The 26,672-nt window shown below is 37.2% G+C and overlaps 1 protein-coding gene across 1 annotated transcript in view; it reads right to left on the bottom strand.

The window, feature by feature from the left end:
- The window catches only part of LOC114760738 (protein SWEETIE), a 40,176-nt gene that overhangs the window by 11,602 nt on the left and 1,902 nt on the right, over window positions 1-26,672 (bottom strand). Inside the window, exons 3-32 of the mRNA XM_028950031.1 lie at window positions 25,551-25,657; window positions 24,186-24,422; window positions 23,997-24,086; window positions 23,816-23,922; window positions 22,946-23,000; window positions 22,257-22,361; window positions 20,599-20,688; window positions 20,409-20,489; window positions 20,203-20,271; window positions 18,203-18,328; window positions 17,359-17,462; window positions 16,723-16,855; window positions 15,023-15,129; window positions 14,257-14,367; window positions 13,946-14,113; window positions 13,452-13,538; window positions 12,170-12,263; window positions 11,516-11,584; window positions 11,298-11,420; window positions 11,148-11,213; window positions 10,927-11,031; window positions 10,573-10,661; window positions 9,955-10,111; window positions 9,457-9,606; window positions 7,604-7,653; window positions 7,374-7,473; window positions 7,235-7,291; window positions 7,083-7,150; window positions 1,314-1,407; window positions 894-1,099 (exon numbers count right to left, since the gene is read on the bottom strand). Of these exons, the coding sequence (XP_028805864.1) occupies window positions 894-1,099; window positions 1,314-1,407; window positions 7,083-7,150; window positions 7,235-7,291; window positions 7,374-7,473; window positions 7,604-7,653; window positions 9,457-9,606; window positions 9,955-10,111; window positions 10,573-10,661; window positions 10,927-11,031; window positions 11,148-11,213; window positions 11,298-11,420; window positions 11,516-11,584; window positions 12,170-12,263; window positions 13,452-13,538; window positions 13,946-14,113; window positions 14,257-14,367; window positions 15,023-15,129; window positions 16,723-16,855; window positions 17,359-17,462; window positions 18,203-18,328; window positions 20,203-20,271; window positions 20,409-20,489; window positions 20,599-20,688; window positions 22,257-22,361; window positions 22,946-23,000; window positions 23,816-23,922; window positions 23,997-24,086; window positions 24,186-24,422; window positions 25,551-25,657 (3,205 nt within the window). The remainder of the gene's footprint in view (window positions 1-893; window positions 1,100-1,313; window positions 1,408-7,082; window positions 7,151-7,234; window positions 7,292-7,373; window positions 7,474-7,603; window positions 7,654-9,456; window positions 9,607-9,954; window positions 10,112-10,572; window positions 10,662-10,926; window positions 11,032-11,147; window positions 11,214-11,297; window positions 11,421-11,515; window positions 11,585-12,169; window positions 12,264-13,451; window positions 13,539-13,945; window positions 14,114-14,256; window positions 14,368-15,022; window positions 15,130-16,722; window positions 16,856-17,358; window positions 17,463-18,202; window positions 18,329-20,202; window positions 20,272-20,408; window positions 20,490-20,598; window positions 20,689-22,256; window positions 22,362-22,945; window positions 23,001-23,815; window positions 23,923-23,996; window positions 24,087-24,185; window positions 24,423-25,550; window positions 25,658-26,672) is intronic.

Below are 26,672 nucleotides of genomic sequence, written 5' to 3'. Positions count from 1 at the left end.
TAAAGGGGTCTCCAGGGCATGGACTGCTATTTAAAAATTGTGATAGGCAAACTGTGGAGATATTCACAGATGCGGATTGGGCTGGGGACCAAGATGACAAAAAATCCACTTTAGGGTATTGCATCTATGTTTGGGGCAATCGCGTAACTTGGGGAAGCAAGAAACAGAGTGTAGTTGCCAGAAGCAGTGCAAAAGCAGAATTCAGAGCTATAGCTCTTGGTATATGTGAAGGTATATGGCTGAAAAGGGTTCTTGAAGAATTGAAGAAGAACCTGGGTTTACCAATCAAGCTTTACTCAGATAAGGTGGCTGCCATTAATATATCACATAACCCAGTTCAACATGATCGAACTAAACATGTGGAAGTAGACAGGCACTTCATAAGGGAAAAGATTGATACTGGCATTATTTGCCTGAACTACATTCCTTCAAAGGAACAGACAATAGACATTCTCACTAAGGGATTGCCGAGAGATCAATTTGAGCATTTAATTGGCAAGTTGGACATGACAAATATTTATGGTCCAACTTAAGGGGGAGTGTGGGTATTTACCGATATTATAGGAAAGAATATTTAGATATGTAAATATTATGATTTCATTGTTTGAATTCTGATTTGATTATAATCTATCCCATGATCTTCGGCCTTGTATAATCAGCCAAGATAGCTCCTCTGCTTGTATATATTTGTATACCGAGATGAATAAAACACACAACAAAATCGGAACTCTCCGTGTCCTTCAGAAAGGATCACCAAAAGGGGTTAAAAAAAAAAAAAAGGTTGATGTAAGATTTTGAAAATGAGATAAGTTCATGTAATTTCACAATAAGTTTATGTAATTTCACTATACATACATATACACACACACACACATATATTAAGCAATGCATACTCTGCCGCAAAAAGTCTGGTCCGATATCTGAGGTGCCTCTCTCTATTAGCAGTGCCAATGGAAGCTTCAAATTTGTAACCCTGGTTACCACTGGAGCTAGAAACCATATTTTCATCATCCCCAAAGTTCAACCTTGTATCAGCATCTGAGTTGTCATTTCCTGCCTTATTGCTATTTTCAGTGTTTCTAATTGATGTTGCAAGGACCTGTGAAACGCCATTAAATCAACATAAATTTCAAAAGCTAAATATTGTTTTCCGCATCCTTCCATTTCAAAACATTTCATCTGCACTTTTATTCTTTAAAGGAGCTATAAAAGTTCCTTATGACAGTCATCATAGGAAGTTAGGAACGGCCTAGAATAAACATAGAACACCCATGGTTTTGCACACTAAAACATATTTTTGAGACAGAGCTTACCACTTTGCGAAATATTGATATCCAATGAGACGGAGACGAAGGGCAGGATACATAGAGTAATCGCATAATTGTTGTCTGTACCAGGTTACCGATTCTGTGTAGACAGAGGAGGAAAAATGTTATGTAAAAACCACATATCAACTATTGTTCGCCAAAGCCACGCCAAAGCCAACTTTTAATGATTGCTTAAAGAGTATTGAAAATTCACTCTACCATATTATTTCATATGATGTGGGTACAATATATAGAGTCTCATACTACCGGTTACAATCAATCAGTAATAAATGAAAGATATTGCAATATCACAAGTAATCAGGAATTCATTGTCTAGCTAGAATCATGGGTAAATCATGGAGAGAATAAAGGGAGAGAATCAGGGAGAGAATCAAGGGCTTCTAACACTCCCCCTCAAGCTGGAGAGTAGATGTCAACCATTCCCAGCTTGTTTCGAAGCCCTTCAAACTTGACTCTGGCTAACGGTTTGGTCATGATCAGCAATCTGATCAGTTGAACGCACATAGTTCAAGTTAATGATGCCATTCTCGACCTTTTCTTTGATGAAGTGCCGATCAATGTCAACATGCTTTGTTCGGTCGTGATACACAGGATTTTTGGTCATTTCAATGCTGGCTTGATTGTCACACCAGAGATTCATAGGTCCTTCATAGGAGATTCTCAATTCCTTCAGAAGTCTAATCACCCACATTCCTTCACATACCCCCAGGGCTACAGCTCTTAGCTCAGCCTCAGCACTGCTTCTTGAGACTACTGTCTGTTTCTTGCTTCGCCAAGTGACTAAGTTTCCCAAACATAAGTACAGTATCCTGTGACAGATCTTCTGTTATCCACAGCTCTCCCATGATCTGCATCAGTGTAGACCTCGATGCTCCTTGTACTCCCCTTTTTAAAGAATAGTCCTCTTCCAGGGTTGAGTTTGAGGTAGGTGAGGATTCTGTATACTGCTTCCATGTGTTCTTCCTGGGGTTGATGCATAAATTGGCTTACCACTCCAACTGCATAACTAATGTCAGGCCTTGTATGAGTCAAGTAGATTAGTTTGCCCACAAGTCTTCTGTACCTTTCTGAGTTAACTGGTGTCCCTTTTGGTTTCACTTCCAGATTGCATGACTCTTCCATAGGAGTCTCACTAGGTTTAGCCCCAAGTATTCCTGTTTCGTGGAGTAAGTCCAGTGTGTACTTTCGTTGAGACACACTTATACCCTTTTTGGATCTAGCAACCTCCATTCCAAGAAAGTACTTCATTTGGCCTAGATCCTTCACTTGGAATTCCCTAGCCAGGGCCTTCTTGAGGTGGGAGATAGAAACCTCATCACTGCCAGTTATGACTATATCATCCACATACACAATTAGGATCGTTACCTTTCCATCACTGTGTTTGACGAAAAGAGTGTGATCAGCTTGTCCTTGAATGTAGCCAAACCTTTTGATCGCTTTGGCAAACCTGTCGAACCATGCTCGTGGAGATTGTTTCAGGCCATATAATGATTTCTTCAATTTGCAAACTGAGTTGGGCGGAGCTATTACTCCATCTGGAATTTCCATGTACACTTCCTCCTCCAAATCTCCATTTAGGAAAGCATTCTTCACATCTAGTTGATGTAGGGGCCAATCAAGGTTGGCAGCTAGGGACAGGAGTACCTGGATGGTGTTGAATTTTGCCACAGGAGCAAACGTTTCTTGATAATCAATCCCATAGGTTTGGGTGTACCCTTTGGCAACTAATCTTCCTTTGTACTTGTTGATGCTGCCATCAGGATTGAATTTAGGGGTGAAGATCCACCTGCAACCCACTGCTTTCTTGCCTTTAGGAAGTGTGGTGATATCCCACGTGTTATTCTCCTTCAAGGCTCTCAACTCCTCATATGCAGCATGTTTCCAATTAGGATCTGTTACAGCCTGTTGAAATGTTTCTGGAATTTTCACCTGTGAGCTATTCACTACAAAAGTTTGCATTCTCGCAGATAAATTGCCATAGGAGACAAATTTTTGAATAGGATGTTGAGTACACGATCTTACCCCCTTTCTAAGTGCAATAGGCCATCCCAGTTCTTCAGGATCCAACTCCGGATTGGAATCATGTTGCTGCCTTGGAATGGAAGGAACCCTACTACTACTGTCCTGTTCACCTGATTGAGGACTTGAGTGCTCTGTCACCCCTGCATCAATTTCAGCATTGGTTTCCATTGGGTGAGGGATGTTTGTGGAGTTTTGGTGTTCTGGAGAAGGTGTAGTAGTAGGGGTTTTTGGTTCCGTTTCCGGTTCAGGGATGTTGTCTTGAGGCGGTATGGTTATAGGTTCGGATGTAATTAGCCATTCTACTCCATAGTGCTCCCCCTGAATGGGTAATTTGGGATAGTAAGCATCATCCTCATAAAAGACTGTGTCTTTGGAGATTATAAGTTTTCTGGTGGTGGGACAATAACACTTGTACCCCTTTTTGGTGGAGGAATACCCGAGGAAAATGCATTTTTCTGCTCTAGCACCTAGTTTGCCTCCATCATGTTTATGGACAAAGACGACACACCCAAAGACCTTTTGAGGGATGGTATTGATGATAGGTGAAGTGGGGTAAGTCTCGAGGAGCTTTTGAATAGGGGTACTAAAGTGGAGAATTTTAGAGGCCATGCGGTTGATAAGATAGGCTGCGGTTAGTACAGCATCTCCCCAAAACAGATTTGGAACATTTCTTTCCATCATAATAGCTCGGGTCACTTCCAAAAGGTGTCTATTCTTTCGCTCAGCAACTCCATTTTGTTGAGGAGTATAAACACATGAGGTTTGGTGATGGATTCCCTCCTGCTCAAGAAATTCCCTAAAGGCTCCACTCACATACTCTTTGGCATTGTCACTTCTCAGGACTTTGATGGTAGTTTGGAATTGGGTTCTCACAAACGAGTAAAAGTTTTTGAAAATTTGTAGGGCTTCGGATTTCTCTTTCATAAGGTAAACCCATGTGACCCGGGTGTGATCATCTATGAATGTGATAAACCACTTTGTGCCTGTTCGGGTGTTGGTTTTGGCTGGTCCCCAAATGTCGGTATGGATCATTGTGAACGGGGTAGAAGGTTTGTAAGTATGTTTGGGATAAGAGGCGCGAGTTTGTTTAGCAATTTGACACGTTTCACATTGGAAAGGAGAAGAATTTTTATTGAATAAAGTTGGAAACACATGCTTCATATAATCAAAGCTGGGGTGGCCTAATCTTTGATGCCACAACATTACATTTTTATTCTGAGAGTTGGAGCTAACCATAGCTTTCTTTGCTCCTGCTGTCTTCATATCCTTTCCTTCAAAGTAGTAGAGTCCATCCCATTCTTTAGCAGTCAAAATCTTCCTCCCCGAGGTCGAATCCTGAAAAACACATTTAACATCATCAAATATCACCCGACATGCTTTCCCTTTAGTTAATTTGCTCACAGAAATAAGATTGCAAGTAAGAGCAGGGACAAACAAAACATTATGGATTTCCAGATCTTCAGATAGAGCCACACTGCCAACACCCTCAACTTTAGTATACAGTCCAGTTGCCACTTTTACTCTAAGGTTCTCATGGCAATATTTGAGGGTTTTGAAGAAGGACTTATTACCAGTCATGTGATCTGTAGCACCGGAGTCAACAATCCAAGTCTCATCACTAGTTATCATTGCATTGAGGGCTATAATGGAATTACCTGACTGTATCAAGTTCACGTTGGGAACAGATTTTGATTTGTTTTGTTTTTCAAGTATCTTACGAAGCATTTGAAGCTCTTCTCTGGTCAATTGGTCTCCATCATCACCTTTTTCTTCAGAGGAGGTGTGGTGGCTCCTTCTATCTTCCCGTTGTTTCTGTTTCCCTTGAGTTGGTTTCCCATGTAGTTTCCAGCATTCATCTCTGGTGTGGCCTCTCTTGTTACAGTGGTTGCACCACTTGTTCCCTTTCTTCTCAGGGCCCTCTGATGTCTGGAACCCCCTCGTCACCAATGCCGAGCCCTCTGCTGCGGTCAGGCTACCTTGAGTGAGGTGTCTTCGGCTTTCTTCGAACTTAACCATACTGAAGACTTCAAATAGGGATGGCAGCGGCTTCAGTCCCATAATTCTCCCTCTCACTTCTTCAAAAACATCATTCAGGCCCAACAGAAAGTCATATGTTCGTCCTCTTTCCACCAATTGTCTGTAGTAATTAGCATCATCCATATCCTTCCAAGGATGTACTTCAAAGAGGTCCAATTGCTGCCATATCTTTGTCAACGTACTGTAGTATTGAGTCACAGTTAAGTTGCCTTGTTTCAGATCTTTGAGCTGCCTCTTTAGATCTAATAAGGCTGCAGTGTTATCGAGGGTAGAGTAGGTCCGCTTAGCAGCATCCCAGATTTCCTTGGCTGTACTTGCAAGAAGGTATCCTTCACTGATTTCGAGAGTCATTGAATTGCACAACCAAGACATCACCTGATTATTTTCAGCGAACCAGGTATCAAATTTGGGATCATTATGCGAAGGTTGTGTTGCTTCTCCATTGATATACTTCTCCTTACGCTTCCCACGCAGATACATTAATACACTTTGAGACCATTGGAGATAATTGCTTCCATTAACTTTGTGGGCTACCCCCATAGCTTGAGGTTCAGCGGCTACTGTCAGATCTGAAGAAGGAGTAACCATCGGTGAAGAAGGAGTAGCTTGAGTATTTGAAGATGTACCGGACATGAGAACCCTTGGAATATTGCGAACAGACCCAAAAAGTGGTGGGAATTCTGGGTTATCCATCTTCTGGGTCTCTGGGAGGTACTGGAGGTCTCTGGCGGCGGCGCGTGGGCGGCACGCGCTGGTACAGTGGCGGGGCGTGGCGGCGCGTGGGATTCACGCGCGGAGCTTGTAACGGCGCGTGAGGGTCACGCGCAGTTCCGTTGGACGTCGGCTTCTAGGGACGCCGGTGAGGCCTGGAGGGGTGGTGTCGTCCACGGACCACTTCTGGTTCCAGTTTTGAGGACGCCTCACTCACTCTCTCTCTCTCTCCTCGCCGTCTCTCTCTCTCTGGCTCACGGCAGACTCTCCAGGACCCTTTCCAAGCTCACACGCTTTGATACCATGCTTAAAGAGTATTGAAAATTCACTCTACCATATTATTTCATATGATGTGGGTACAATATATAGAGTCTCATACTACCGGTTACAATCAATCAGTAATAAATGAAAGATATTGCAATATCACAAGTAATCAGGAATTCATTGTCTAGCTAGAATCATGGGTAAATCATGGAGAGAATAAAGGGAGAGAATCAGGGAGAGAATCAAGGGCTTCTAACAATGATAATGAACAATTAGGCCCTAGATGGAAAGTGCAATGCCAAAATATTACTCGGGCCCAACATTAATTAAAATCAACAAACCAAAATAAGAAACTATATTACAGATAAATTACAATGATTCCATACTGCAAGGTTTTTGTCCACACAATTACCTTTTATAGCCTCTCCTATTAATTAAAGGAGTTATATCTTTTAATTCAAATGATAGGCTGCTCTCCCTTTTATGATCAGAAACCCATTAACCCTAAATTTTTACAACTTTTGAGAATATCTTATATTCCTTTCCATAGTATTCCTTTATATTTCTTTATTAAAACGTTTTATTGCAAGGAAAGGGACAAAAATTAAATCAAAGCCATTAACCAAAAAAAAAAAAGTGAAAATATTAGAATAAAAACGTGGTTCAAATATACACAAGAGCAAGTAAAAAGTGAAAGGCGAACAATTTTTCTCTACGTACTCAGAGTCAGTTTCTTCATCCAGCATAATGAACAAGTTATCCTCAATATGCTCAACGATAACGGAATCCTGTAAAAATTAACAACTTGAAGGATGAAGATTTTATATGGTAATCTTTCTAAATCAGAAATATTTATAAGATGGGCAACATACTGGATCTTTCTCAATAAGATGTCTTAGAGTGGAGATAGCAAGATGCCGTAATGTTGGCTGCATCAAGAAAGCACAAGTAAGGAAATCTATACATATATTATAAAGGAACATGAATATGGCATTTTTTTGGGGGGAAAACCTGTCTTGATGACAAGGTAGAGAGAAGAGTTTGCACATGGGAGTGCACAGAAACAGCCTGTGGGGCAAAAAGAACAAGTTGCTGTGTAAAGCGTGCACTCCTGAAAGAGAGAAAACAAACCTCCTATAATCATCAATAAATATTTAACAAAAGAAAACAGCACTCTAAAAGCAGAACACTAGATCATGTGAAAAGAATAGGAGTGTGGGAATAGATGGAATTGAACATACTCAAGCATAGTTGCAGTTTCTTGCCGGCAGCTTATCTCTGCGACAGCAGACTGAAAAGAGAAACATGGAGGGAAGCATATGTAAAATTTAAATCAAATAACAGGACAAAGTTTGCACGACTAATACTATTTGTAGATTTGAGTCAAAAAATGCCACACAGTGTAACACCCAATTTTTACTGCCCTTGCGTTAATCATGGGCAATTTAAGTTAAGTTGTGATTATTGCGGGTGGTATGAGGTTTAGGAATGAGTTTGTGACTTGCTTGAGAGAGTGAAATTGGAAGGATTTAAGGAATGCCCACTGATTTTCTGATGCCATTGTGTTAAGTGTGACAACACTAGAGAAGGAGGAAAAATGACTCTAGTGATATAACACCAGTATCATCCCCAGAACTCAACTATGTGTAATGTTGTAATGTACTTAGAAACTTTCAAGCATGCGTGGCATTAGAACTCGTTTGTATCTTGGTTTGGAACTTTTCAAGGATGCTTGTGAATATGAAAAATTGTTTGTACTTTGAAGCTTTTTGAGCATACTTGTGAACGAAATTTTATTGGGACTGTACTAGACACATTGTTAAAGTTCTTTGATCTTTCAAGTATGCTTGCATGTGATTCTTGCATCATATTGTGATACACTCGAAGTTGAGGTTAGATGGATGGAGTTGATGGTTAGAATATCATTATACCTACATATCTCTTGTACTTCACCGCCACGTGGTACGCCATGATTCTGCACATAGTGAATGGCACCTAGAGGGCCCCATTCCCTCTGCTTTCTTTTGGCTAGGATTATAATGCAACGTGGGACATCTGGACACCTCTTAGGTTTGTCCTTTAAAGAGGGGAGCCATAGCCCAATCTTGAGCTCTATACCCTTGGCTAGATATATTCCTTGAACTAGGGAAGCTCTGGCCCAAGCCAATGAATAGGGTGATTCCCTATTGGTTTATGTGTATGCTTGTGGCTCCATTTGGTTGTATAAGGTTGGAGAGGAGTCATAAGGGATGTCAGGACTTAGCCTCACATTTGCATGCCTCTATGTATGCATTGTGATTTGTGGAATACTTTGTAAACTAGGTTTTGGAACAGGCCTCTTAAATTCTAGTGAAATGATTGCAAAATGTCATGTATGTTTTGAGAAACTGATTTGAGAAATGATGTGCTATCAACAATTTGGAATGGTTTTCGAAAGAATTTGCAAATGTATGATTGAATGTGTAATTGTTACTGAAACATTAGATCTCACATGTAACCTTTTACTATTTTCAAGTGAGAGCTTGAGTAGGAAATGGGGGAAGGCACAAAAGGACCAAGCTTGCTGGCTCTAGCTTCTCTCTTGTTGGTGTTACCCATGCCTGATTATGTTGTCTTTTAGTTGCCATGGCCTAGGATTTCTACTTCAAACTTGTACTTTTGGGAAATTGATTTAACTTAAGATGTCTTTTGACTATTCTGAGACTTAAAGGATATATTAGTAACGAAGCTGACTACTGAGATATTTATTGGGCTAAGCCCTTATTACGGAGTTTCTTGATGTGATGGATGAATGAAAGGATATTTTAGCAATGTGATTATTACTGAAATGTTGGGGTGAGCCCATTTCTATCCGATTTCCTATCCGGTGGAATGTATGCAATCTGCTAAATTATTTTGTAAATGTATGCCTGGGCTTGTGGATTGTCTATGTATGACTTGGGCCTCAAAGCGCCCTAAACCCAATTGTATATGTTTGGGATCCCAATGGTTATCCCCATGTTTTTGCAAAATGTTTTTAGCATAGAGGTTGAATGGAAACAGGGGTGACACACGGCAGACTTCCACAAGTGTGTTCTATCACAAAAGAAAGTACCTTGCAGCGTGAAAAAAAGATGCTGCCTGGTGCAAGTTCCGGACCAAGTACAGCAACAATAGCATTTATAAGGCGGGCAACTCCTTGCCGAATGTCAACTAATCCACTTTCATCAGATAGAAGAATGTCCATAGCAAGGCCAAGGGTTGCCTGTGAAAACAATCAGAAAGAACCGCCTAAGGATATGCACGTTTTAGCAGAATAATCAGAATATGTTCTTTAATTTGAATTCTTTTTACTAACGTAAAAGGGAACAAGAGATTGGAGAAACAGGATCACGAAACTAATAAAAAAGCGAAAACAATAGTAAAGAACTAAACGGAACACATGAATCAATAGAGTGAGGCCTCAGTGCAAGAGTAACATTGGTTAATTAATGATTTTTTGAAAGAACCACTCTTCACGTTTCAACTAGTCAATCAAACATTATCAGTTTTATTTGTAACATTAAATGATAAATATACTGATCACAAGATTCTGGCATCTAAATTTGAATACCTGGACATGAGAAACATAGGACAAGCCAGCAGCTTCAATAGTCAAAAGAAGCCCATGCATAGACCAGATTTGTAGATTAGCAACTGAACTTTTAGCCAGTGAAGAGATAGAGCTCACTGTAGCAGGCACTAAAGTTGACAGTGCAATCCCTCCTGCACTGCAGTCAAGATATATAAGATGAAAATTGTTATGAAATATATGGGGATATGAGATAGAGATCAACTTAAGAGTTAGGATTGTGTACTTGTTTTAGAAATATAGAGATGGACACCAATATATAAGCTTAAAGTTGATAAAGATGAGAATATGCTTCAGAATAAGGAACATTTCCACACCAAAATCTTCATAAAGTCCTATTTTTCAGCCGTTGGAAATTTTCCAGCTATTTATAGCTAGTTTGTAAAACTTCCAGATTTCAACCATTGACTTTATGATTAAGACCTATGCTCAAGATTACAAACAAGTTTTTTATTGATTAAATTCTACCAGTGATTCGAAAGAAAAGGAAGATAACTAAGGGGATAGAATTTCATGTGTGTTTAAAGAAATAAAAAAAACTGCTCAAATAAACTTTTTGTATAGACATCAAAATCATCAACTGGTACTGCAATAAAGAACCTGTGATGAATGCAGCCAAGTGCAAAAGCAATTGATCCAGCATAGTTGGAATCAGTGGCTACATTCAGGTCTCCAAGTAGTGATCGAGTCTGCTTGCCACCATGAAAAAGGAGGGGAAAAAAAAACACAATTACAACAGTTTTCAGCCATGAAAAAAATATCACCATCCAAGTTTGTTCGATAAATCAAGTTAGAAGGAATTAATACATTAAGAGAAACTATCATAATGAGAGTTACTTCGTTAGGAAAAGTTAGTTTAGAAAGAATCAGTTAAGTTTGTACAAAATACCACAAGGAAGCATGACTTTGCAAAAATGGAGCTTGAACAAAAAGACTGAAAAGTGAAAACCTTACCATTCTTGCAGTGAAAACATCATTTCCAAGTCGAGCTAAATAACCAAGGCCTTCTGCCGATGCTCTACGCTGGGATGCACAGATGTCTCCCTCCACCAATATACCCTTAAATTGAAATTGGACAGAGATAAAAGTTAAATGCAACAAAAGGCAAAAACAAAGAAAATCATCTTAACAAATATTTTAACCAGCTGAAGATAAATTTATCAATAAATTGTTACCTCAAGAATAGATTGTGCCAATCCCAGAATCTCCTGTCCTAACGTTTGTGGCCTTGAAAGTAAGGACTAGGAAAACAAAATCATTGTATCAGGTCATGTTTTAAGTTCAACAACCTACTAAGATAATGCCAAAAGAGCAATCAATAGCACCTTGAAGCCTGCAAGTAACCCCACGCAGACATTGGTGACACTTGCAGCATGCCAGTGCTGTTTTTTTCCAGCTTTCAAACACTGATCAATAATTTCAAGAAGCGAGAGCATGCCACCACTATTCTGACATAGGAAGTACCAAATAATGTAAACAACAATAACACTGTTTGCTCAATTCCTCTACAACATGCCAAGGCTGACTCATTCACTGTATGTACCTGAGAAGCAAACATAGTACCAAAGAAGAGAAGCATTTGATTCACCAAAGTCTTGCTTATTGTCTCCGGCTTCAAGGTTAAAAGTCAAGTCAGTAATGAATAACCACATGCCAAAAAAGGTACCAAAACAGCAAAGAAAAAGCTACCTGAAACAAACAGGATAAAATAAATCTCCGATCATTTTCAGCACTAAAGATATGTTTTAACTAACTGGTTATGATTATATAAATATTTGCAAAAAGACCCAAATCAACTTCTCAGGATATTAAATGTAATTCTAATTGAGCCTAAACATTTATGCATTATTGGGCTTATAATCATTTTCAGGTCAACGTGCTCAGATCTGCAGGTGAATGGTGAGTTTGTAGCCCTCTGATTTGGAGCCGCTACTCATGGCATGTTTTGAAGGTATTAGGCTGGACCAAGAGCTTGAAGATTTTATGAAAGTGTAGTTTAAGCAGTAATCTAGTACAATTTGTTTGGTTGGAGAGGAACACATACTTTCAGTGACATCTTTGTCCTTATCTCTGTCTTTAATAGAAGGGAAGAGAAGGGAAATTCAAACAGACATGGTCAAGCAGTCCTCTCAAAAGAAAGAATAAAATGAAGAGGAAGATACAACAACGAATTGTCAAGGACATAAAAGAGTAATACCTGAGGAAAGCCAGAAAGTTCATTCTCCCAAACACAGGGCATAAGGCCATCTTTCCCACCTTGAAAAGCACGAAGCTCATCCTCAAACCAATCCCTAATATATGATTAAAGAACAAGATAACTCAGTGATACTAAGACAGCCACCTGCTAATAACAATTGTATTATTGAGGCACCTCTACTGAGGTTTAGAGAAATCAAATCTTGTCTTACATAAAACAATTACACCAATTAATTTAGCTTTTTCTACAATGTTAGTCTTCCCTCTTTTGATTGTCGTCATGGAGAGGAAATCAATAATATCATTGCATTTTATTCTTGTAGTTACACCCTAATACATGAACATTGACGGTCCTTGCACAAAAATGATAGATCATTCACATTGGTGCCTTGATGGTGGCCAAGGAGTTGCCCCTAGCCATTGGTGGTCGCAGTGAACTGATGACCAACTCTGATGCTCCAGGATGCAGTGAGAAAAAGGAGGAAATAAACAAGACATATAGTGTACAGCAAATATAAGTTGAAGTTCTTATCCTCAGTTGAATCAAACAAACAAGAGAGCGAAAGGTTTTACAGATTTAAGCAGTGCCTTTTAATGTGCTCTTCTTGTTACTTCAGAAACATAAGAGGTATTACTAGTTTGAGTAGGTTAAAAATTAGAGGCATAAGTTCAAAAGTATTCTAAATGGCTTGAAAGGATACATTAATAAGGACTGAAATAATATAATTTGAATGAAAATAGAAGGCATGAAAAGGTCATCTCATTTGATAGAAGGTTATAATTAAGTAATAAACTATTTAACAGAGAAGCAATAGCAGCAGTCAGATACAGAACTGAGCTGCAAAAAATCTGGTCCCTTTGTTGGACAGCAGCAGGGCACAAGGCCTCTAAAACTTTAACATTATAAATCCAGAACCAAACCACTATCATGGGTTGCTAAACTGCTTGCTTGGCTTTTTTTCAATTCCCAAAAAGCCAAGCCCAACAAATTTCTTTGTAAAACAAAGCACACCAAGTTATCATCTCAATTCCAGAAAATCAAGTTAACCTCAGTAGAAAGCCATTGAAATTGATGCTAAGACATTTTTATAAAGAGATCCAACGGTGATGAAATGAGGAGACTGCAGCGTAGCTCATTTACTTATAAAAAGGAATTTCTCATTTTGTGAACAAGATAGGAGGTCCCTTCATGTTTTAGCTAACCTCAAAGGCAGTTCTTTTAAATTAACAAAGTAAACACAAAGTACGTAGAATGTACAATCATAGAACAGCCAGTTAGAGACCTTCCAGGAATCCATGGGCCCAACCAAGCATCTCTCTTGTCCAACAGCAACCTCAAGCAAGAACTCTCTTCACATCCTGAGGCATACCTTATTTAAAGAAGCAATAGCAAACATTCAAGTCAGCGCATGGTAGTTTTGTTTTTGTTTCTTTCTTTCTTTTTTTTTGGGGGGGGGGGTGTTGAAGAAAGTATAGAACACTGTAGTTATTGTTTTTTGTTCAAATATGAATAGGAATACAAGAAAGTATAGAACTGTAATGAAAAAAATCTTAAAAGAAAACAAATAATTTGACATAAAACTACATAAGAAAAGCCAAATAATGTAACTGATTTATGAAGGAGAGTTGTGCTATCTATTTGCGGTCAGAAATATAGTAAGAAGACAACAACAAACTTATCTCACTAAGCGAAGTCAGCTATAGCCAATCCCTCAAAAAGAATATTCAACCCCAGAAAACAAAATCAAATGTAAGATAAATGCAAAGAAAATACTACCTGAATGGAGTTGTGCATAGTTGAATAATTTGTGGGTGGTCATTTTTATATGACCCAGGATCAGGAAGAGATTGGTAGGCTATTAATATCCTGATGGTAAAAATGTCCAATGCTGGCTTTACATTAGGCAGTTCCTTGGCTCTTAAAAATATTACAAATGATAATGCCCTGTGTATAACATGTTCCAAAAATTATAACCTAAGGTCAACAAGAAGTTACAATTTAAAAAAAGAAAGGAAAAAGAACAAGATGTTGCACAATGATAGATTTTAACATCAAAAGCAGGAGACAATAATCTTAAACAAACATACCTACTGAGGTATACAAGAATTGGTTGGAGTAATACTCCGCCGTTTGCAAAATTACCAGACAAAAAGCATCTTATAAATGCTGTGAGAGCATCAACAGCTGCAGACCAGACACTGCAAAATGCAAAAAGAGAAAAACGAAGGTCCATGAAAGTTATTTAAGAAATATCCATTTTGAAAAAATAGAATTCTTATTATCAACTTTGATTTTCCTTCGAAAACCCTGATGATAAAGAAACTCAGAAGACTGAGTGTCTTTTTGTTTTCTTGGTTATATTGTTATCCTTGAAGCTAGAATGATTTAAAGTTAATAGTACAGGTGCAGTTTGGTAAAGGTAGAAATTAAGCGAAGAAAAAACGTATGAGAATTCTTGGCATCCTCTGACATAGTGTGATTCTTAATGAATTGGAGTTCATCAGAATGGTAGAGAATTGGTCCATTAAATTATAAAGTCCACTGGCAAAGTATATTGCTTCGTAACATTAAGGGGTGTCCCATATCAATATAAAGGGGAAATGAAAGGCTCTACATTCAAAAAACTAAAATAAAATTTATGGTCCTAAACATTAAATTTGTCTGTGTGGCCCCGATCAGAATGTTCTGACATCCATTAGCAAAGAATATTACCTCAACATTAAAATACCAGGAGACTAATTGTTTCAAATACAAACTGGGCCCTAAAAACTATCAAATGAAGGGGCAACACAGAAGATCACAATGAGGATTTTATGACCTATAAAAATAAATCATACTTACAGAAATACTTACTTTATTCTTGACATTAAATCCCCAGTTTGCCGAACTTCATTTTCTGGATTCCCAGTAAAAAGGGTAGCCCATAAGGAAAGAATATCAAAGACTTCCTCTTCAAGCTCCTGCAAGGAGCAAGGGTTGAAAGACCCCATAATATGCAACTTATCAGGAAAGTTCGAGTCACTTACACAGATTCACATGCTAAGTAGCTGCCATGTTTCATTTTCACAAATCTTGTGATTTTATATGCACAACGATTTGCTCTTTTATTAGAGAAACCATAAATCTGAAACATGCATTGGAAAAACTTCACAGCCATTTTAGCTTGCTTTTTATTGCATAATATGTGATTTAGTTTGGGACATTATCAATTGAACTTTCTTGTTCTCTGAGATTGCTCAAAACTGTTTACAACATATCTTATAGTTATGGAGCTTAGAAACATTGTTTGTTTTTCACCCATAAAAAACAAACAGGAAATTATCACAATTTCTATTCAGCAGGCACTCGTTCATACAGCATCATGCACTGAAATGCTAAACTGGGTAATACTATAAAGTCTTCTCGTCGAGCCACAATCCATATAAACATTGAGTTTTTGGAGTAACTGATAATAACTCAGGTTCGTCTAGTCCAGTTTTTTAATGTTCAATCTTCAAAATCCCCTAGACATGTGACACTAGCAGATGGATCTACTGCCACTCTCAGTTGCGATAGAACAGCACAACCCACTCCAGAATAAAGAATTAGTTTCTTAAGTGAAAAAAAGACAAATTTGCATATGTACCCTGATTTTTTACTTATCCCTGTTCCGATGCCCTTCTAACAGGATACGGACTATGGGCTCCTCTAGTATGTACCCTTGCGAATCTCAATTCATTTCCTTACCTCAACAAAAACTAAAGATGATCTCCTTTTATGTCAGTCCCATTCAAAAGCTCAAAAATTGAGTCTCTTAGTTGGACAATATTCAACAGATTTAATATTATGATTTGTTGCCAATTTGAAGATCTAAGAACACCTCCCCATATATTTGCACCATCAAAATTTGAAAATGCAACATACTTGTTCATATCTTTCATTGCAGCCAGCTTTAGGGCCCATATAAGAAGAAGAACAAAAAAAAGGAAGGACAAGAGAGGAAAAGATTCTTTCCCCAACTTTTCCTCTCCTCCCGGACAGACCCTTGGGGTCTGGACTTATATTCTCTCAAGGCAGACCTGTAGGCCCCACATATTAGGCAGGACTAACCAAAACCTCTTTTTCAAACGAGTACAACTCTCTCTTTGCCATTGCCATGGATCTGTTGCTCAGTTCATGGATTTTTACTTGGAACTTCCTTATTAGACATGCAGAGGGATTGAATGGCGATGTGTTTTTCCTCTATTAGTGTTGAGGAAGATGGACAATAAACGTAAAACTCAACCTACGTTTTATAGCCAAACCTAAGCCTAGATAAAGGAGGAAAATTGTGTTAGACCCTTAACAGTCAACCTTTGACGAATCTCATATGGACATGGACAATAGTGTTGAGGAAGAGGCCTTCAACTCATTATACATGCCAGTAAGGTTCCATTGATAAATTTATTTTTCATCATAATAGAACTTTTATTTGATTTTGAAGTAGATATTTTAAAAAGCTCTAAACCCGATAAGTCCTCTTTCCATTCAAAATAAATTATTGTTCGACAACAAATAGTACAGATACCATATACCTCCTTCGTTAAAGAAGACAATAAAGATGATAAAAGCAACCACCCAGCTTCTTTTTCAACCATGGCTGCCACAGGATTTCGACTGTGTTCAGTCAACATTCTCTTTGAAACACCAAGCACTGATCTAGGCAACCTGCTTAAAACAAGGGGATGCTTATTAATACAGCATAACAAGGACAATCATTCTGTCACTAACTAGTATGCTGACCATAGTGAAAGTCAGACTGCAAAAAAGTAGGAATGGCACCACAATGCTAAAAATCCACAGAGCAATTGGTTCAGTCAACAAAGTTTAGACAAAAGAGATCTCAAGTAACCTAAGTTGAAACATCCATTACGTCCTTCCACGAAGAGAACATTGTGTGGCAGTACTAATAAAATATAAAGCATGCAAAAATGCTAGAAACTATGCTATTAAATAGAAAACACCACCGCCACAAGGTGATCAAGTCCCTAGATCTGTTATGAGAGTGCTGCTTTTTAAGCTGTTCAGCATCTTGAAATCTGAATGAATGATACTAATAGGAAAAAGGATACAAGCAGAAGGACAGATCATTTTGAAATCACTTCGAAATCTCAGCTTATCTAGCTTCAAATAAAACAGAAAAGACAGTACAGGAGAGCAGAACAAGTTACCTAGCAGGGTAACCTAGAGGTAATTTTGGTGAAATAGTTACCAAAGCTGCCAAGACAGAAGCCTGCCCATGCAAAGAATCCAGCTCAAACTGCAAACTGCCTCCCTGCAGACAATGTATCAAAACTAATTGATATGGTCAAGCTGCATGCCATGCTGAAGGTCTCTCTCTCTCTATCTGACTTCCAATAAAGTCAAAATTCAACTAAAGTATTTGCAGATAAATACAGATTGCTGATTAGATGGACTACAGTGATTAGCTGACAAGTTTATGAGCATGTAGCAACAGCTTGTATTTGCCTCAACAGCTATGGCATTCAAAAACTAAGACAACATTTGGCATATTTTATATCATTCGGCACAAATGGCCAACTACCAGCTGACAGGATAACTGTTGATAACATCCACTTAATAACCTTTTTATGGGAAAAGAAAGTTTTATTGAAGAGGAAGGTGTGAAATGTAAAACAGAGGACAAAACATCCTTCTCAAACAAAAGGACCACCTGATAAGCTAATACATTATGAAAGTAATCACACTATTAATCAAAATCGTTCACACATTATCACATGCATTCAATCCTTATTAAGACTAATAGGGATACAACTAAACTCCTACACAGAGTTAACAGCCTAAAAGATTGCTAATTTTTTTTTTTTTGGGTAACAGAATGCTAATTCTAATTAACAACATAATAAACTACATGATCAAATCAAATGAATGCAAAATAAAATATATTATTAAAATAATTTACTTTTACCTTTTCAAAAGATAAAGAGTTCTAATTTAAACTACGTAATGAAATCACGTGCATGCAAAATAAAATATATTATAAATTACTTTTACCTTTTCAAAAGATAAACTTTCCCTTGAAGCAGTGAGAGTGGTAACCCCGTATGAAGTTAGCCCACCAACACAAGTTGGATCAACTTCAGCCAATGCACGTAGTGTCAAAGCAGCCTCTACCCGAACCTAACCATATATTTCAAACATATATTACAACAAACACGGAACAAAAGCTTAAACACAAGAATACTGCAATGACACCACCTTGAGGGAAATTAAAGGTAAATAGAGTGTAACAATTTCAACTATAACTTTCTTGATAGAAGAAAACTTATTGAAATCAGAAGGACACAGAGAAATAGCCAGGATTCCTACAGAAACTGATTACTCATGAATATAGAAAAGCCTTAGTGCCAAAACCCCATGGAGTTGAAGTTATCTATCAAGTAACAGGTCATGCCAAAAGCTTCCACCAAAAAAATCCATTAGACTAATAACATCAACAAAGCGGAGGCCCATCACTACCATGTGCTTATTTTATATAAAAGAAAACGAGGCAATGAGTATCAAAACTCTTGCCTTCTTGATCACAATGTGTCTAATACCATGTAAACGAGAGAGTCATCATTAAAGCTTCAGCTGTACTAATGGGCCAAAAACTATATATCTCAGTAGACCATCTTAGTGTGCTTGTGTATTTCCCATGATTTTCACCTTTACTCCCTCAACTTGTGAACAACTTAAGGACTTTTAGGTCCCTCCTACAATACCAAATGATTATTAAAAGCCACTAATTACTCTATAATAGGGGAAACCAACCCTCAAAATGGCATACAAAATATGTCAAATTTCAAACACCTCAAAATTGGTAACAGATCCACCAGCAACTGTAGGGTATGCAGTCATACAAGTGTGACAACTAACAAGTGTCCCCTTTTCGTTAGGAGAATAAATAAATAATTTTGTCAGACAAAATTTTTTGTATGAAAAAAATTTCAACAGAAATAAAAGCCTGAAACTTCATTCTAAAAGCAAAAAACAAAAACGAAAACGAAAAACAAAAAACGAAAGTGTGCCATTGGTCATCTAACTTTATCGAAGGTTTCAGTTTGGTCCCTTAATTTTAAAAAGTATCTTTTTAGTCCTCTAAACCTAACATTGTTAGTCTCAAAAGATGTTTTTTTTTTTTGCATCAATCATTGTTATTTAGAAAAACAAACTTAACATGTAAATATTTGAAAAATGTTTTGTCAACATTTACAATTTTAATATCAATATTTTTTTGTTAATGAAAATAATAGTATTAGGGTTACCAGACTGAAAAGACACTTTACAGAATTAAGGAACTAAAAAGAAACCTTGTATGAAGTTAGAGGACTAAAGATGCACTATTGCCAACAAAAATAACATAACATTTTTAAAAATGAAAACATAAGTTTGAGGACCACTGGCACTGAACCACAAAAATGATTTCAAAATTTCGGGATTCTTTACAATAAATCAGACATTGGACTCAATTAAAATTTTTGTCCTCACACAAACATGGAACAGCACTCCCTGCAAGGGATCCATTCCCCGCCAAATCAGTGTAAACATACATTTTCCTTGAAGTATTTGATGAACTTATGGCCTGCTTCTCTGTCACAGCCCCCCTCCCTCCCCACAACAAGTAACATGAAAGATTATGTTTAAAAACATAACAAATACATAATACACAAGAAACAAGCATAGGAATATTTAAAAACTTATTATTTATTACTCTCTCCAGTCCTAAATATAAGAGCTATTTATGGGACTTTGGTCCTAAATATAATATATCAGTCCACTTTATCACTCAAATTTATAATTTTTTCCCTAAATTATCAATATTAATTGCAAATATTAAAGGAATTTTCATCAAAGGAAAGTTCCAACACAAATGATTAAATAGGGTATTTTAGGGAAGCCAACGCATATTTTTTAACAAACTTAAGTAATTTTCTTAATATCTGCAAATTAGTTATTTGGCTTTTATATTAGGGAATAGAGCTAGTACTATATAAAAGAAATAAAAGGCTCACTAGCTTCGATGAATCAGACACTGCTGCAACTACAGTGTTGTCAAGAACTTCCTTAAATTCCAGTGGGACCTGCAAATTAACAAGAATTAAGTTACAGTCCACCTCACACAAAACTAGAAATATCCATCGCATACGCCCCTGCTTTATAGTAATAGGAACATCCCATTTAAAATACTTTTCTCATACAAACATATAGTTATGCATACCTCTCCCAGTGTTTTTAGAGTATATGACAGAGTACGTAATGCAGCCACCTTCACAGAAGCACCCGCCTCTAGGGATTGAAGCTGCGAGTTGCCAGAAAGCGAAGTAGAACATTTTATACACATATCTTTAAGAAGGCATCAAAACTGAAATACAGTGACTAATGATTTAAATTAAGTAACTTCAGCGCACCTTCATCCCTAGAAAAACCAAAAAGTTCCGTTGAGTAGGTTCTGTCATTTGATCTGTTAAACCAACACGAAGGATATAAAGAACACAAGCCTGCAGTTGCAACAAGTGATGCATGATCAGAACTAAAACCTGCCAAAGCCTCTGATAAAAGTGACAGATATGACAGGTTTTGACAAGACCCTTCCTGTTAAACTCTATCTGGAATTTTAACAAGAGGGCATTGCTCCTGACGAGATATATGTGACAGATGTGACAGATTTTGTATAAGCATATGATGCCAAAGTGAGTCTATTCATGTTTGTCTAGCACTCATGATACGAACATTACACAGAAAGTTAAGGTTTAGAATCGAGTTCAATTTAGTGCATGACGAATGGAAAACCAAACACACTCATAATCTCACAAGTAAAGGAACCAACCATTCCACATGCCAAAACAAACTAGCACTAAAGCTATGCCTACAGTTAACAGATCAACTTCAGGAAGTAAAAAATAATCTATCCATCTGCAGGAAAGAAAAAGATAAGTACTTGGCTGGATAAAGTGGAATTTTTAAGAAAAAATAATAATAGGCAAAATGGCTCTAAATTCGTTGACAGTGAAGGGTTAAAACAAACCTAAATAATAAAACATGGTACGTATACATGTATATATGCTGAATTTTCCTGAGGAGGCGAAAGGATCATTCTCTCCAATAAAACAATAAATGAAAAGATGCAAAAGTTAAATAAAAAGAACAGTGAAAATATCAACAAAGCAGGATGTAACGTCTTTTTTTTTTTGGCCTCTATCCTTTATCTTTAATATATTTTCGTGGAACATAAATATTTGCCCAAGAAAAGTTGGCTCTGATACCACTTGATGATGAAAGGGAAATGAAATAGGAAATATAGGAGAATATGGAGAGAATGAAGAATTAACAACTGTATGAACCATCATGAATCTGTTTCATCTCTCAGTGCAGCTATATAAGAATTATTTAACCACTAACTAACTCCCCTGACAGCAAGTCATCAAGAAGCCTGTTATTTACAATCTAACACTTTTTTTTGGGCTACCTGCAATCTAACAGACTTAACTAATTCAGTTACCAACTATTTCTACCCAACATAATCTAGCATCCACTGGATGCCATTGGAAAAAAGGTAACATCAAAAATATTATTGAGAATCATCCATCACATGAATAGAGTATCCCATCCATAAAAGACCACAGGCCACCTATAACAAGGGTGAGCCATCAATTCAGGCCCTCAACGAAACACCAAGAGCTGATGTCTGAATAAATGGGTAATATCTTGTACCCTGCCTATTTTTTCTCCCCTCTCCTCTAATAGAACAATCTTCTTACATCTGTGTATACACAGAGGTAAAGCAAATCCAATCAAGCCCTCAATGAAAGGCCTATAATTAATCTGCTCTGGCTAAACCAGCAAAGCATGAACTTTACTCTATCTCAGTGTTTCAGTACACTTCTTTATTACTAAAATCATCCCCCTTTATCGACTTGTAAAATAGGGTAAAACACTGCCAATCCAGGACTAAATTTTCACTTTACTTGCATATGCTAAAGAAAGCCAAAGAGCAAAGTATAACTTGCATGGAGATTTGACTAGGGGTTTTAAGAAAAAGAGGGAGAAATATATTTCGAGCAACTACCAGTGCATTAGCATCAACTGAGGCATCAGCATCAAGCATTTCCATAACTTGTGATGCAAAGTTTTGAAGCTCACTATCTGGATATAGGTATTTTATACGTATGGCCTGCAAAAGAGAATTAACTAAGAATGAAAATCAAAAGCAAAGCAAACACATCTATCACAGATTCCTCGGCTTAAAAACTGATCGCAAAGTCAAAAGAGTGATGGAAAAATCACAAATACGCAAGCACACATGTTCAATCTCCACCCCAAAGAACATTTTGCTAAACAAAAAATGAATACAATACCAATAACAATAAGTCATGGTGTTTTCACCGGAAAGGGGGAAAAAAGTTAAGTTGTGGTGCAAAGATAAATATAAAACAGCAGCTTGCATACACTATAGGACCCTCTAGTTTTTTGAGTCCATACTGTCCTTCAATGTATAAAAATGCACGCAATTAAATCTTTCAATCTTAGTTCTGTTCAAGTGAAGACCAAGATGATGTTTTGGTTCAAGTAGTATCTCCCTTGGCCTTAGTCAAAATTTCACTCTGTTCCCTCCCTCACAGAGATATCTTTCTTTTATTATAAGTAAAGCAGCAAACAACTAATATTCATCTGCAACAGATAGCCCCATCAACAAGAGGAGGGAGTTCAAAAGAAAGAGAGAACAAGAGAAGATTCAATAGAAGTCTCAAAATTCACCTGTAAAAAGAATACCCAAGATAGTGTGAGTCCAACCCGAACATTTCTGCATGTACTCCACTTGCTGCAACACAACTAGTGAATGTCAGAACTAACAAAGACTAAAAGGAAATGAGATGGCTGTATTATTATAACGAATCCCAATCAAAAATGGAGGGGAAAAGAAGGTATTTCATCCTGAGAAATGCACATCTTTTATCGCATATGAACATTGTAATGACATGCATAACCATCAACAGAAGCAATTAAACGAATAAGAAAACAACCATAAAAATTCATTAGCCCTCACATCACGAGAAGCAAAAGCTTGAGTTTATCATGGATACAAGGTGCCATTGCATGGCATAGTCCCATCTTGTACTCCCTAGACGTAAAGATAGAAATCCCAGCGGTTATGCCATAGTAAAACACTTGCAACCAGAACGTTCTGTGTGATCACCAGTGCTTCAGTAGAAAGACCCGGCATTAAAGTGGTTTCCCTTTATGTGCACTCACAAAAAGCAGCAATACAAGAAGTCGGCACATATTAAAGGCGGAACTGTTGAAGATATTATTAAACCAATCCTGAGGAATCACCAACTAACACAAGCTTTCGGAATAAATTGGTCCATGACATGGTATGAGGGCTTCTAGGACCAAATAGTCAAGAGTTCAATCCTTTCTACCCTCATTCTCTTAATTGAATTATTAATGTCAGCACAAAGTACAGTGGGCCAATACTTCATCCATGCTTCTAGACCAAAGTGCTCTCATATGAAGGGGAAGAAGTGTTAAAGATATTAATAATATTAATAATCTTGAGTCTTTTGGGATCAATTGGTCCTTGACGAGTAACCAGAAAAAAGAAATATTATCAAGCAAAATTGTGGCGACCCAGTCAAGAATATACCTTTTCTGAAAGCTAAAATTAAATGCTTCTGCAGTCCACCTTCTAATTTTTTTGCTGGAGGGGAAGGACCCTTTCCTCTTGGCTGGACCTACTCAGATGCAGACAGAAGTAAAGAAAGTTGTTTGATCAAGGAAAAAACAGAGAGAACTAGTGTGTTCAAACCTGTGCCTCAGGATTCATTCCAAGAGCAAGCAAGGAACCTAAAGCCTCAGAAAACGCATCCCGGACAGATGACACAGGATCCTCAAGGGCCTATTAGAAGCAGCGCCACAAAGATATAAAAATAGAGATTTAGACTCAAAGAGGCCACATTACACTTATGAAAATGAAATTGAGAACAGGAACACATGCCTTGACACAATAAGAGGCTGAATTGTCAAGCTCAGCCACCCCTAATCCTGGACCTCCAATGTTCGCAAACGCATTCAAACATCTGGCAGCAGCTATTCTCACAGCAAATGACTTATCTCCCATTGCAGATCGCGCAATGATACGGTATGCCTCTGCATATGCTGATGAAGCAGCATTACCACCAGAGCCTTCCAAAGCATTCTGAAGCATATGTAAAGCTTCAAGTCTCACAAACTCCTGAAATTTAAGGGACAAAGGAGATTCATACAAGTGGAAGGATGGCCAAAACTATGATAGAGGTGTTTACATCAGAGCACAAATTTTAAATCAAGCCTAATATAACAATTTGAACAGCATCTCCACACACAAAGCCAATTTGAGCTTCAAATAATTGTGTTCCCCAATAAAAGAAAGCGGCAAAAAGCTATTAGGTTGTTTGCCTCCTTTTCATATAAAATAAAGCCACATTAATTAACCACATATGCATAAATCAGTACATAAACTGTAAAAGCAGAAATACCAATCTAGAATTGAAAATAAATTATTACAAGAGAGAGACTAAAATCTTCTCAAGTCTAGAAACTAAAGAAAATATGTTCCAAAGGCCACAGCATGAAGTTACACAACTTTTTTTTCCAAATACTAGTAGGGTTTGAATTGTTGACCACTACACATACCCCACCTTTATCGCCTATGCCAGCCCAAGTAGTCACAGTTGTATATTTTAATAAAGGTATTTTTACCACTGCTGGAGGAAAAAACCTATATGTCCCACCTAAAAAGATACAACCTACTAGAAATGTTCCAAATCTCAAGGCAGTATAGATGACTAACTATCAAAATGCCGCATGAAGCAAACATCAAGTGAATGAGCCCTATAAATCTTCAGTCTTAAGTCATGATCATTAGCCAGCTAAAGCTTAACTCAATAGAAACCTTATGGAAAAAGAAGATAGATGGGATTAAGAACTTGAGCTCAAATGTTAGAAATATGGACAGAATCAAGCACCTAAACAAGGAAAAATATATCATCAGTCTTAGACCATTTGAAACCCTCCCCACTGAAAAGCATATTTTTTTACTGAGGTTTTCGTCTACAGGTATCATGATGATGGAAGGGAATTAAAGAATGAAGTTATGACCATTTGAAGTTATATGGAGAAGGAAAATGGATTCAAAGAAACTGAAGAATACTTATTTAACTGTAGAATCAATTTTCTTGGACAGAAGAAAACAAAATTCATAAATCAAGAACAAGATTGAAAAGGGGCCATTTTTTCTCTTCCTTATGCTTATATGCCCTTTCATTTTCTGCAGTATAAGATTTCAAGTTGAACAGCAGAGATGCCAGCTAAAAGGAAATACCTCATTAAATTTTAAAAGTTTGGATGCTATGATTGTGGTTTCTAGTAAACCTGAAGTTATCCGTCTGCCAAAATGCTTATACAATTCTCCCAAGCATTGTGCAGCACCTACAGAATCATATTCAGAAAAATTGTAAGGAACAGACACAGACATAATTTAAATGCAAACGACAACAAGAGGATTAATAAACTATAAAAGTATGTAGCATGAGATGTACGTAAGAGAATCATAGCAAGTAATGTTAAAAGTGGAAATTTGAGGTTTTGACCAATTCCATGGATTACTTTTAGGAAATGATAGCTTAAATATGGCATATTAAATAAGCCTAACTTGTTTGTACTCTCAGTTTATCTCTCTTCTTGTTGATAGAGACCAGAAGTCTACCCAAGCTCTAATTTCAAAAAGTGTAACATCTAACTTCGTTTAATGTTTTTCTTCAAATTTTTAGTCATAAGTGAATTAGGAACTTTCTCCTAGTCGTAAAATGTGGAATAATTAGTACTTTTCTTTCTGCTAGTGTTTCATATTTGCCTCACTCTGCAGGCAACTTTGAAAAATTAAGTAAATCTTTAAAAAAAAAATAATAATAATAATAATAAGCCAAGTTAAGGCTTGGTTTAAAGCTCTAGATATCCTCTACTAATTTATAACCTATACTTTCTAATATATCAATAGATATTAATAAATTAATTGATTAGCATCACCCTAATTTCCTTAAGTAAATTGATTAGTATCACCCTAATTTCCTTATGTAAATGCAGACTGACAGTGAACGGAAACATACATCTATGAGTCAAACTGGAAAGAAAAAATAATACTAAACAAGCAATACATAAAACGAAAAAAGTAAGAAATGTAGAATCCTAGAGTCAAAGCGAAAGCCTCTAGAAATCCAACCTGAGTAAATCAGCAGGCACCTATTACGGTTTTCCTCTAGTTTGACCTTTTTTTAAAAAAAATGTAAAGCACCATCTGAACTTAACCATTTAAACTAATGAATCCTGAACCTCAAGAATTAAGTTAAATGTGTGAAAATTGTCATTCACGCTAGACAATCACCGTAAACGGATGCCAAGATTGGAAGTTAAAAAGACAACTGCCAGCTTTCTCATCAGAATTAAA

This window comes from Neltuma alba, unplaced genomic scaffold (assembly GCF_004799145.2).
Source record: "Neltuma alba isolate B1F8T4 unplaced genomic scaffold, ASM479914v2 tig00011015_pilon, whole genome shotgun sequence".
NCBI lineage: Eukaryota > Viridiplantae > Streptophyta > Magnoliopsida > Fabales > Fabaceae > Neltuma > Neltuma alba.
The sequence above is the reverse complement of the archived record's forward strand: the minus strand, read 5'-3'. Positions and strand labels throughout refer to the sequence as shown.